Source organism: Alligator mississippiensis, chromosome 15, assembly GCF_030867095.1.
Source record: "Alligator mississippiensis isolate rAllMis1 chromosome 15, rAllMis1, whole genome shotgun sequence".
In the NCBI taxonomy this organism is placed as follows: Eukaryota; Metazoa; Chordata; order Crocodylia; family Alligatoridae; genus Alligator; species Alligator mississippiensis.
The window spans coordinates 28,299,946-28,311,381 of NC_081838.1; the positions used below are offsets into that span (position 1 = coordinate 28,299,946).

An 11,436-nucleotide genomic window follows, 5' to 3' on the forward strand; every position below is an offset into this window, starting at 1 on the left:
CAAGCTCCCTTCCAGTCCTGAGCTCCTAGGACCTCATTTCAGCTCCTAGGCCTGTCTCCCCACTGCCAGACCCTTCTGTGCAGGCAACCATCCTGTCCCAGGACAGAGGGAACCCTGGATCCTGGTCTGCCCAAGCAAATTCATTTTGCTGTGATTTCCCCCTTGCCCTCCTGTCAGGGGCAGCGTAGGGGCAGGGCCGGGCACTGCAGGGACCCAACACAGGGATGACTTGTCTATTTGCATCTTTCAGGTATCATGGGCTCTAAGGCCCACCTGGCTAACTAACAGCCCCTACTGTGGGGCCAATGGGTGAGAGACAACAGAATTCTTGGGACAAAAAATGCCAAAACAGGCCAAAACAAACAGGATAGAAGTGTCGTGTGGGTCAAAGGGTTAAAACGTGAAAACAAGTGTGCCTGAGGGGGACACCGAGCAGAGCCCCCCGGGCCGCACCTAGCCCCGGGTCCTCAAAGGCATCCAAGGAGCCAGTGGTTGCTGCCCGCTGGTGCTCCGCCCAGAGACGTGCACGGACAAGTGAGAGGAAACACAGGGATGACCTGTGGCCTAGTTGGGCCTAGCCAGGGGGTGAGCAGCTGGTCTTCACTGCATTCTCCTGGTCTGGGCTTGGACGTGAGATCCAATGGAGCTACCTCTGCTTTGTTTCCAGCTTCATGGGGGCAGGCAGGGTTGGTCGCTCCCCAGCTGAAATGCAGCCACTTCTGGGGTGGGGCATGACTGCCAGTTCACAGCTCATGGCAGCAGAAGCTGAGGACTGGCCAGTGTTAGGGAGAGCTGCTGGGACACTTGGTGGGTATTGGATGAGGACCTATAGCCTTACTCCCCCTCCCCTCCCTCCCCCCCAATGGGGGCAGGGGGCAAGCCTCTGCTGCCTGGCCACATCTCAGGGCCGAGACCTCAGTCCCATCCAGGTCCTGCTTGTCTCAGGGCTGGAGCCTGTGGCAGGACTGAGCACTTCCCTTAACCATATCTACTTGTCCATCCTGTCCCAGCCATGAGAAGGAGCTTCGAGCACTTAGGATCAATGGAGATTGGGGCTGGAGCAGGAGGGATATTCCCAGATCTCCCCCCAGACATCCAAATCTACCCCAGGTCATCCTCAGAAGGTTCACCCTGGATGCCCAGACACCTAGGTTTGATCCCTGCTCTGGGAGAGGAGTTGAGGCTGGAACTTAAAGAGGAAGCTGAGAGCCTGGCTGCCTGGGTTCCCTCCAGCTCTAGAAGGGGAGTTCAGGCTGAAGGGTTAGAGCAGGGGTCAGCAACCCCTGGCATGTGTGCCAAGCCTGGCACGCAAGGCCATTTTGCTCAGCACACCACTGCCAGCCCAGGCTCTAAGCAGCTGCTGCCAGCCCCAGAGCCCAGGCTGCTCCCAGCAGGAATCGGGGAGGCTGCAAGCCCTGCTGCAAGCAGACCAGACTCCAAGGGCTGGCTGCAGCCGGGAGGCTGCAAACAGCTGCTCCAGGCTCCAGCATGTCAGCACTCTGGCACCTTCCAAGGTAGACACTGTGGTTTTTTCAGCACTCCAGCCAAAAAAACATTGCCTACTCTTGGGTTAGAGCAAGGAGGACTGGGACCCGGACCCCTGGGTTCTCTCAGTCTCTAGCATGCCACATTCATCTCCCACTTCACACTTCTCTCTTCCATGTCCAGTGCTGTGTCTCTGGATGGCAGCTGCATGGAGGCCAAGACTGGACCCAGGTGTCCAGTTAAGGAAGGAGACCTGCCCCTCCTGCCCTCCTGCCCCAGCTGGAAACACACCAGCCCCTAGGGAGGGAGTGGATTGGCCATAGCTGGGGGGGGGGGGGGGGACTGGGTTGCATTGGGAAGCAGGTGAGAGTGTAAGGAGGGGCTGGAGATGCCTTTGCACAGAGCACAACCAGCGGCTGGGGGGCTGGGGCTGGGACAGCTGAGCCTGGCATGATGCCTGGGTGGGGGCTGCACTCCCCACACCCTGCTGCAATTGCAGGACCCCCTGGCCCCAGAGAAGCATCAGGCCAACACCAGCAGGGGCCACTGGGTTGGAGGCCCAGCCCTCCTGGGCCTGGCCCCTTCAGGGCAGCCGACTCCATGTCTGTCACTCCCATGAACACAAAAGGCTCTGACCGTGAAATAACCCAAGCCACGTGCTGGGAAGGTAAGCATCCTGGAGCCTATCCCAGTGCCTCCGGGAAAGGCGCTGGAGCCAGACAGAGGAAACTCTAGGTACGGGGAGCAGGGCAGTGAGGCCAAGAGGAGGGAGAGCCAGGTTCGGGGCGGGGAGGGAAGCAGGGCTCAGAGGGGCAAGGCTGGGGGGATGAGAGCAGCATCATGCAGGGTGCAACTGAAGGTACCAAGGTATGCAGTGAGTTGGGGGGGCCCTTTGCTGGGGATGGGGGGGGGTGTCAAACCATTGATAAGGGACAGCCAGCCCTAGAATAGGGGGGTTTTGTGGGGGCAGGGGGGTTGGGTATTTGTTGATTTTTTTTTTTTTTTTTTACTGATAATACATATTTTTTACTGACAACCAAGCTTTTTAAACATAGTTTGGGGAAGGGGTTTCATTCATGTGGGTCTGGGAACTGTACCAGGATCATAAAGCCATTGAGAAATGAGCCTGGAAGGGACCTCCAGAGGTCACATCTAGTCCAATACCCTGCCTGAGGCAGGATCAGTCCTGTCCAAACCACCCCAGACAAAGCCAGCATCTACAATCTTTGTAAAACCACCATTAGCCCTGACACAACACCAGACATCACACCCAAACCTACCCCAGGGAAAGCAGGGGGACTGCAGCAACCAAACTCCTGCTTCTGTAGAAGGCTGTTAACAGATGGTCCAGAGACTCCAGGTAAAGGCTGTGCCCCCACTACAGAGGAAGGCAACGCCCCCCCCCCCCCCCCCCCCAGTCTGTACCAATCTGACCAGGGTGGAACTTCCTTCTTGACCCCAAGTCCAGCATCAGTCTGAGCCTGAGCGGAGGGGCAAGACCCTCTAGCCAGGACCCTACGGGGTTGGTCCCAGTAGGAGCATTGGCACAGCCCAGTTCCTATCCCCAGCCTGGGCTGCAGCCAGCACCTCTGGGGGAGGCTTAAAACCCCCATGACACATTTGGCGGGGGGGAGTGCAACAAGGAAAATCCAGAAGCCTGGGAAATCCCCATAGTTAGCCAAACCATAAGGAAATCCAGGACATCTAGGGCCAAACTCAACCTCCTCTGCTGCAACTTCAAGCCATTGGTCCACATCCTCCTCTGTGCAGCCAGGAGAAAAGGTGCTTTCCCTTTTCCTTATGGCAGCCCTTCAAGTATATGCAGACTGCTATGATGTCCACTCTTCAGCACTGTAACCTCAAGCTGAACATGCCCAGCTCCCCCAGAAGGACTTGCTTTCTGATACCCTGATCATCTTTATCACCCACATATGGACCTACTCTAACTTCTCCCTGGCCTATTCTGGACCATACAGCTCCATGTCTGACACCCCTGGTTGAGGTATCCAGGGCCTGGCAGGAGGGTTACATGGATGTGATGTCAAATATAAGTTGGTAAAAATGTGTGTCAGGAATTCAGCCATCAGTAAAAAAATTCAACTGTCAGTTAAAAAAAAAAAAGCCTCAGTTAAAAAAACCACAACCCTGCCCCTCCTCCCCCACTCCCAAAAAACAAACAACAAACCACTCAGCTCGTTGTCCTGGGTTGGCAGATCTACAGCACCATAACCACCCTGGCCTGAGCTGCTGCTGATACCCTGAGGGAGAAGGAAAGGCTCCCCGACTCCTATAGCAATGAGATGGGAAAAAATCTCCTTCCTGGCCCCAATACCCAGAAGCTAGTGGGAAGCCAGACGTCCTCTGCTGTGCCTGGCAGATCATAGTGCTTAGGGTTAGAAGGGACCTAAACAGATCATCAGGTCTGACCCCCTGCCCCGGGCAGGAACGGGTGCCAGGGTCATATCACTCCAGCTAAATATCTGTCCATCCTCCCCTTGAAGACCCCCAAGGTAGGAGACAGCACCACCTCCCTTGGGAGCCCATTCCAGAGTCTGGCAGCCCTAACTGTAAAGTAATGTCTCCTGATGTCCAGCCTAAACCTTCTCTAATAATTTGTGGCCGTTATTCCTCGTAACCCTGGGATAGTGGGCAGAACCCACCCCTGCCCCAGCCTAGGCCCCTAGGGGCATGCGTGATGCCAGGTACAGGGAGGCCAGACACGGAAGTGTCTAATCAAACATTTATTAGCACAGTGATTGGCGGCAAAAGTGGGGCCCGTACAGGCCCCACAGCTATGTACATAAAGGGCCCCAGCCAGGGGAAGGGACCCAGGGGCTGGCTCTAGGCAGGGAGGCCCAGACATAGCCAGCAAGGCATGTGTGTGTGTGTGGGATGGTGAGAGGGAAGGGGGGTGTGTGTGTGTGTGTGTGTGTGCGCGCGCGCGTGCGTGCATGCATGCGTGCGTGTTTGCTCACGTGCATTCACATGTGGCAGTGGGGCTGGCTGTGTATGAGTGCATGCACGCACACATACACGTGTTCTCTACACATGGTACAAGGAGGCGGGTGCCGTGCCTGGGCTGATCCGTGTAGGCAGTGCCTGCCCTTTGTGCGTCTAAGGTGCATGTGTATGTATGTGTGTGCACACGTGTCTGTTGCGTGTCCTTGGCATGTGTTGGTACATGCAGATCTCCAGGGTGCATGCCCACCTCTGTCCCTTCCCCCCACCCCACTTCCTGGCCCGATGAACTGAAGCCAGATCCTCCTCTGAGCCCTGTCCCTCCCAGCATGCCATGCACCAGCAAGAGCAGTGCATGCTGGAATAACTTCCCCTGCACGGTGCCTCCTCCCAGTACTGAAGCAGTTAATGGGTGGCAGATCCACCTTGATTGGCTGATGTCCATGGGGGGGGGGGGGGGGGGTCTTTGCAGCCATACCCACTGCCTTCACCATTCCCTGGCCAGCTCCTTTTCCCTTGCACAGAAGTCTGACAAGCCACAGAGGAAACCCATTGGTCATCATGTCCTTAAAGGGCTGGTGCCACATTGCAATAGGCCGATCCAGCCAAAGGATGCTCCCATTGGCCAGCGGAGGCTTAAAGAGCCGACGCTGCATCCCCTTCAGTGGCTGGGGCCTGTTCCTGGCCTGCAGCCATGAGGGGGGGCAGGGCCGGAAGTCAGAGGTCACCAGGTCAGCAAGGTCCACGGAGGGGGGGCAGGCAGGGGTCAGTGCTGGGACACGATACCGCTGACCTGGGAGTGAGTCTGTAGGGACAGGGTAGAGACGTGGGGTCAGGCCAAGGGGCACGGGACTCGGGGCAGAGGAAGGGGCCAGCCCTGCTCCTCCGCCCCAGCAGGGTAGAGGGGGCAGGGCATGTCCTGGCCTCAACCCTACACACACCTTCATGGCCTTGTGGATCCAGGCGTGGAAGGCACCAACACGCGTGTAGACGCCTGGTTTGCGAGGCAGGGCACAGCCAGTGCCCCAGCTCACCACGCCGGCCAGGCGCCAGCGGCGGGCACGCGCCACCCCATCCTCACACACAAAGGGGCCCCCGCTGTCTCCCTGGGGGGGGTCAAGGTCAAGGTCACAGGCAGTCCTTCTCCACCCCGATTAACCCCCCAGCCCGGTCCCAAGTCAGCCCCTGCCCCTAGCACGATCCCATCCCCACCTCCATGCCAACCTGCCCAGCCCTAACCCCTGACCCTTGACCTCCTCAATACCTGGCAGGCATCAACGCCACCCTCAGCAAAGCCAGCGCAGAACATGCGTGGCCGGATCTGGTTGCCGTAGTACTCGGGCGTGTTGCACACGCTGGAGCTGATGATGGGCACGGCCGCCTCCTGCAGCACGTCGGCTTGCTGCCCTGGGGAACAGGGAAGGGCTCTGGGACCTACCCACCCTCTCCACCCCCACCAGGGGATATAGGGCAGCGGGCTAGGAAGTCCCGCCTCCTATAACTCTGGGGCTGCACAGGAAGTCCCGCCTCCCTGAAGGGCTCGCAGTTCAGGAAGTCCCGCCTCCCAGGACATCCCACCCTCTCTATATCTGATGCTCCCAGGACGTCCCACCCCCACCCAGGGAAGACCCCTCTCCAAGGCCCCAGGAAGTCCTGCCCCCACCAGACCGAGGCCCCCAGGGTCCCTCTCATGTGTGACCACCTACTTCCACCCTCCTCCGTGGTCACAGCCCCCATGGCCGTGAGGCTGGTGGTATCGCACACACGTGTGCACTCACCATAGTACTGCGTGTTGCCCCAGCCCGTCACGGTGCAGATCTTGCCATCCACAAGGTGCTGGCCACGCACTGGCAGGCACACGGGCTGCACGTACTCTGGGGTGTGGGGAGAGGGTAGCCAATGGGCAGGAGGCCTTGCACACGTGTGCACCAGCACATGCATGACAGACGCACCAGCAGGGGTGAGGGGGCTGCAGGTCGGGAGCGATAGGCCTGGCACTGACCAGTGAAGGTGACGGGCACGGCCAGGCGCACCAGGGCAATGTCGTCGGCATTCTCCTCACTGTTGGGGTCCAGGAAGGGCTGGTAGCCCCCGTGGTAGACGACACCTAAGACCCCGACCTGCTGCCCCTGGCCCGCGGCCTGCGACACAGCACCCAGCAGCACCCGCCACCGGCTCAGCACCCGGTGCCTCCTGCCCGGCCACGGATGGACATGGGGGATGGGGGGAAGAGGGGGAGGATCAGCGAGGAGCAGGCAGCTGCCCCCCACAGCCCCCCAGACCTGGACGCCTGGGTTCTCCCCAGCTTTGGGGGTCGGGGTTGGTGGTCACTCACTCGGGGAAGCAGTGGGCAGCGGTGAGGACCCAGTCGCTGGCCAGCAGGGACCCGCCACAAAGGTGGGCGCCGTCGTGCCGCAGGCTGACCTGCCAGGGCCAGCGCCCACGCCCCGCGTCCTGCCCGCCCACGATGCGCTCCACCGGCAGCTTCCGGCGCCCACACTCTGTGCAGAGACACCCCCCACCCTTAGCCTCAGCACGGCCCCAGACCCCCCAGCTTCCCCCAGAGACCCCCACCCCCCTTGGGCCTCAGCACAGGCCCCAGCCCCTCCAGATGCCCCATAACCCCGCCCCCCCAAGACCCTCACCCTAGGTCTCCCACCCCTGCCCACTGGATCCCCCAGCCCCCACCTGGCCCCTAGAAGACCCCCACAGCCCCCTGGGTCCCCCAGGAGACCTTTGCACCTCCCTCAGAACAGCCACCCCCCAGGTGCTCACCCCCACCCCCCAGCCCCGCCCTCAGGTGGACAGGACCCCACAGGGCCAGGAAGCAGCTGCAAGGCATCATGGGAGCACCTGCCCTTGACCACCCCCCCACCCCCAATCTCATCCTTGAGGACTGGAGTGGGGGGACAGGCACCCACCTTGGCACAGCGTGGCCACGAACCGGCCAGACGGGCACTCACTACGGGCAGAGAGGAGGGTTGGTGCCAGGGTGGAGGCAGCAGAGCCTCAGGACCCCCACCCAGCCCTGCTGGTGCCCCTCACTCCTGACCTGCAGCCCCCCAGCTGTGCCAATGCCCCTCATTCCTAACCCACAGCCCTCTGCCCCACAGGGCATCCCCAGCTCCCCCCCTCACCAGGCAGTGACAACCTCAGCCAGTCCACTGGCCAAGGGCAGCCGGGCCTCATCCACGCAGAAGAACCCAGACGTCCCGTTGGCCCCAGCACGCTCCACATCCAGCTCCGAGTGCCATAGAGACCTGGGGGAAGGGCGGTGGGGGTTACCCCCAGGGCCCCCTTGCCACCCCTGCCCCCACAGCCCTCCAACTCTCCAGTGCCCCTCACCTCCAACCAGCAGCCCCCTGCCTCACCAATGCCCCTCACTCCTGAACCGCAGCCCCCCGCCCCATGCCAGGTACCGGACAAAGCCCATCTCCTCGCAGCTCAGTGCAGCCACCAGCGCGTTGGCAGGAGAGGAGCAGACCAGGCGCCACCTGCCCTCGGCCTCGTCGAACACGGTGAGCCGCAGGTCAGCTGGGCTCACCTGGACTGGGGGGTGGGGGGCAACCGTGAGCCAGGATCCAGGTCTCCAGGACCCCCAGCTGCTCTGCAACACCCCCAGGAGCTGTCCCAGCCCAGACACAGCTCCGGGAAGAGGGTGGGAACAGCAGGGGCTGGGAGCTGGGATGCCTGGGTTCTCCCCCAGGTCATCCCCTTCCTCAACCATACAAAGGGCCCAATCCCTGGCTATGTGGAGGGGGGCACAGCCTGGGACTCACCTCCGTACAGTGCTTCGCTGTCACCTGTCAGCACCCACGTCACTGCAGGAGAGAAGAGGGGGGTAAGAGCCTGGGAGGGGGGCAACTGGGGGAGGGGGAAAAGGGGGCGGGTCTTACCAATGGCCCAGACGCTGGCACCAATGCCGGCCAAGAGCAGGAACCCACCAGCCACCGCGGCCACGACTCTGGGCAGCGTCCAGCACTGCACCTTGGGGGCCCCTGAGACACACGGGTCAGATCCAGGCCCGCCCCCCAGCTCTAGTCACCAGCATGGGAGAGAGTCCAGGCATGGGGGGTCCCCTGCAGCCCTCCTCCCGTCCCAGAGCTGGGAGGGAACCCAGGCGTCCAGACTCCCCTGCAGCCCCCCTCCTGTCCCAGAGCTGGGAGGGAACCCAGGCGTCCTGGAGGGGGTGGGGGCCGAGCTCTGGACTCTGCCCCCACCAGGCCCTCGTGGCTGCCTGGCTCTGGGATGGCCCAGCTAATCTGGGATAGATGGGGGGGGGAGGGAGTGTTGCTCCCAGGCCCCCCAGCCCTGCCCAGACCCAGGGATGCCCACCTCAGAACCCGGGCTTCTGGGACCCCACAGCCCCCCCACCTCCCCAGCTCTAACACACCAGGCCCACAGCCTTGGGGGCTGGACGGACAGATGCCTGGGTTCTCCCTATCATGAAGCCCCGTGAACCACCCATAGGGGCCCTGGGGTCTAGGGGGGACTCCCCAGGGCCTGGCAGTGGAGGAAGGGCCAGGGACAGACCCCTGCCCTCTGCCAGATGCCCCCTTAATCGTTAACCCAGTCTGGGAGGGGGTCTGGGTTGGGCCTGGTGTAGAAATAGGGGCTGGGGTCTGGCTGGGGTCGCCTGTGGGTCTGGGCAGGAGTCCAGACAGGCCTGGGGGGGTCCGGCTACAACTCACCGTCCTTCCCGGCCATCTCTGGACTGCAGTTAATCATCCACCCGCGGCCCCGGGGCCACGTCCCGCGGCCCTGGCACCAGCACGGCCTGCCTGGGGGAGGGGGCACTGCCACTGGGGGGGCACAGCAGAGCGCAGCCCCCTGCCCCCCCAGCCCAGCCAGTACCCCTCACTCCCAACCCGCAGTCCCTGCCCCCCCCAGCCCTGCCGGTGCCCCTCACTCCAGACCCACAGCCCCCTGCCCCCCCCAGCTCTGCAGTGCCCCTCACCCCTGGTGCCCCTCACTCCTGACCCGCAGCCCCCTGTCCACCACCCCACAGGGCTCAGAACCCCCCCCAGAACAGCCTGACACCCCCAGCCCATCCCCAGGGGAGAGGGTCCGGCTGGGGGAGGAATACCAGGGACCGATGCCCCCACCCCCAGAACCCAGGCATCCAGGCTCCCAGCACAGGGGTGGGGGTCGGTACCGGCGGGGGGCTCAGGGCCCCAGGCTGGCGGGTGCGGGCCAGGCCATGGCGGCAGGTGCCTCCTCCTCCCTCCCCACCTGGGCGGGCACCTGAGCACCCCCGAGGCGGGGAGGAGCCGGGGGCGGCGTCCGAGCCCAGGTGCCTGGATTCTCTGTAGCTGGAGGGGTTTAGGAGCCCAGGCACCTGGGTTCTCTCTACTGGGGGGTTTAGGAGCCCGGGATCCCGGGTTCTCTCTACCTGGGGGGTTTATGAGTCTGGGTGCCTGGGTTCTCTGTAGCTGGGGGGTTTAGGAGCCTGGGTGTCTGGGTTTTCTCTACCTGGGGGGTTTATAAGCCCGGGTGCCTGGGTTCTCTGTAGCTGGAGGGGTTTAGGAGCCCAGGGGCCTGGGTTCTCTCTACTGGGGGGTTTAGGAGCTCGGGATCCTGGGTTCTCTCTACTGGGGGGTTTAGGAGCTCGGGATCCTGGGTTCTCTGTAGCCTGGGGGTTTAGGAGCCCAGGCGCCTGGGTTCTCTCTACCTGGGGGGTTTAGGAGCCCAGGATCCTGGCTTCTCTGTAGCTCTGGGGTTTAGGAGCCTGGGAACCTGGGTTCTCTCTACCTGGGGGGTTTAGAAGCCTAGGGGCCTGGGTTCTCTCTACTGGGGGGTTTAGGAGCTCAGGATCCTGGGTTCTCTCTACCTGGGGGGTTTATGAGTCCGGGCGGCTGGGTTCTCTGTAGCTGGGGGGTTTAGGAGCCTGGGTGTCTGGGTTTTCTCTACCTGGGGGGTTTATGAGCCCGGGTGCCTGGGTTCTCTGTAGCTGGGGGGTTTAGGAGCCCAGGCGCCTGGGTTCTCTCTACCTGGGGGGGGGGTTAGGAGCCCAGGATCCTGGGTTCTCTCTACCTGGGGGGTTTAGGAGCCCAGGCGCCTGGGTTCTCTGTAACTGGGGGGTTTAGGAGCCCAGGATCCTGGGTTCTCTCTACCTGGGGGGTTTAGGAGCCCAGGATCCTGGGTTCTCTGTAGCTGGGGGGTTTAGGAGCCCAGGGGCCTGGGTTCTCTGTAGCTGGGGGGTTTAGGAGCTCGGGATCCTGGGTTCTCTCTACCTGGGGGGTTTAGGAGCCCGGGTGCCTGGGCTCTCTCTACCTGGTGAGGTTTAGGAGCCCGGGCGCCTCGGTTTTCTCCGGACTCCATGGGGTTAATCCGTGTGTCGGGGGTATCCCCGACCCCTGCTGCCCCGCCCCCACATCTCCCCGGGGGGCGGGGCCTGCCGGGAATCCCCGCCCCCCTGGTTTCTGCACCCATTGGCTCCCTCAAGGGGCCCTTGTCCGTGGGGCCGGGCGGGGAAACTGAGGCAGGGCGCCGGGGTGCCATCGGGGACCCAGCAATCCTGGCGCCCAGCCTCTCCTCCCCCACAGCCCAGGGCTTCCTGCGCCCCCGCTCGGGCGGGACTGCTGCAGCCCGGCAGGGCGCGGGGTCCCCCCAGAGGTGCCCCCGCCGGGGCAGCGTGGGCAGGACCTGCCCCCCCCCCCCCTCCCCCGGGCACGGACCTGAGCGAGAGGCCGCGGGGGTGGAGATCGGCTCATGGGAGGCCTTGGGGGCTTCCTGCCAGGGCTGCGGGGCGGAGCGGGAGGCGCTGTCCTGGCCGGGGGGGTCCAGGACAGCGAAGCCGCGACATGGGGGATCAGGCGGGGACGTGCCCCCTGCCAGGCCAGCTCGGACGGGGCTGCAGGGCCCCTTCCCTGGCTCTGCCACGTGCATCTAACACCCTCCTCCTTGCATCCGAGGCAGCAGGACACAGGCAGAGCCCCAGTCCCCGGCCTCACCTGGGCCAGTTCAAGAATCATAGAGTCAGGGAGAAACGGG

At 62.9% G+C, this 11,436-nt stretch overlaps 1 protein-coding gene across 2 annotated transcripts; it reads right to left on the reverse strand.

The window, feature by feature from the left end:
• Positions 1-4,213: 4,213 nt before the first annotated feature.
• HPN (hepsin) lies at positions 4,214-9,705 on the reverse strand. Of its 2 annotated transcripts, none has more exons than XM_014596909.3 (13): positions 9,599-9,705; positions 9,135-9,224; positions 8,340-8,441; positions 8,223-8,264; positions 7,863-7,992; positions 7,581-7,703; positions 7,365-7,405; positions 6,779-6,944; positions 6,446-6,636; positions 6,222-6,317; positions 5,708-5,850; positions 5,385-5,549; positions 4,214-5,248 (listed from the first exon to the last, which is right to left on the reverse strand). In XM_014596909.3, the coding sequence occupies exons 2-13, from the start codon at positions 9,169-9,171 to the stop codon at positions 5,210-5,212; spliced, it is 1,275 nt and encodes a 424-aa protein (XP_014452395.1). In that variant the 5' UTR covers positions 9,172-9,224; positions 9,599-9,705; the 3' UTR covers positions 4,214-5,209. The 2 variants fall into 2 exon arrangements, with proteins under 2 accessions (XP_014452395.1, XP_019353972.1); XM_019498427.2 differs by having other exon boundaries at positions 5,383-5,549; positions 9,135-9,220; positions 9,599-9,695.
• Between the last annotated feature and the right edge of the window lie 1,731 nt (positions 9,706-11,436).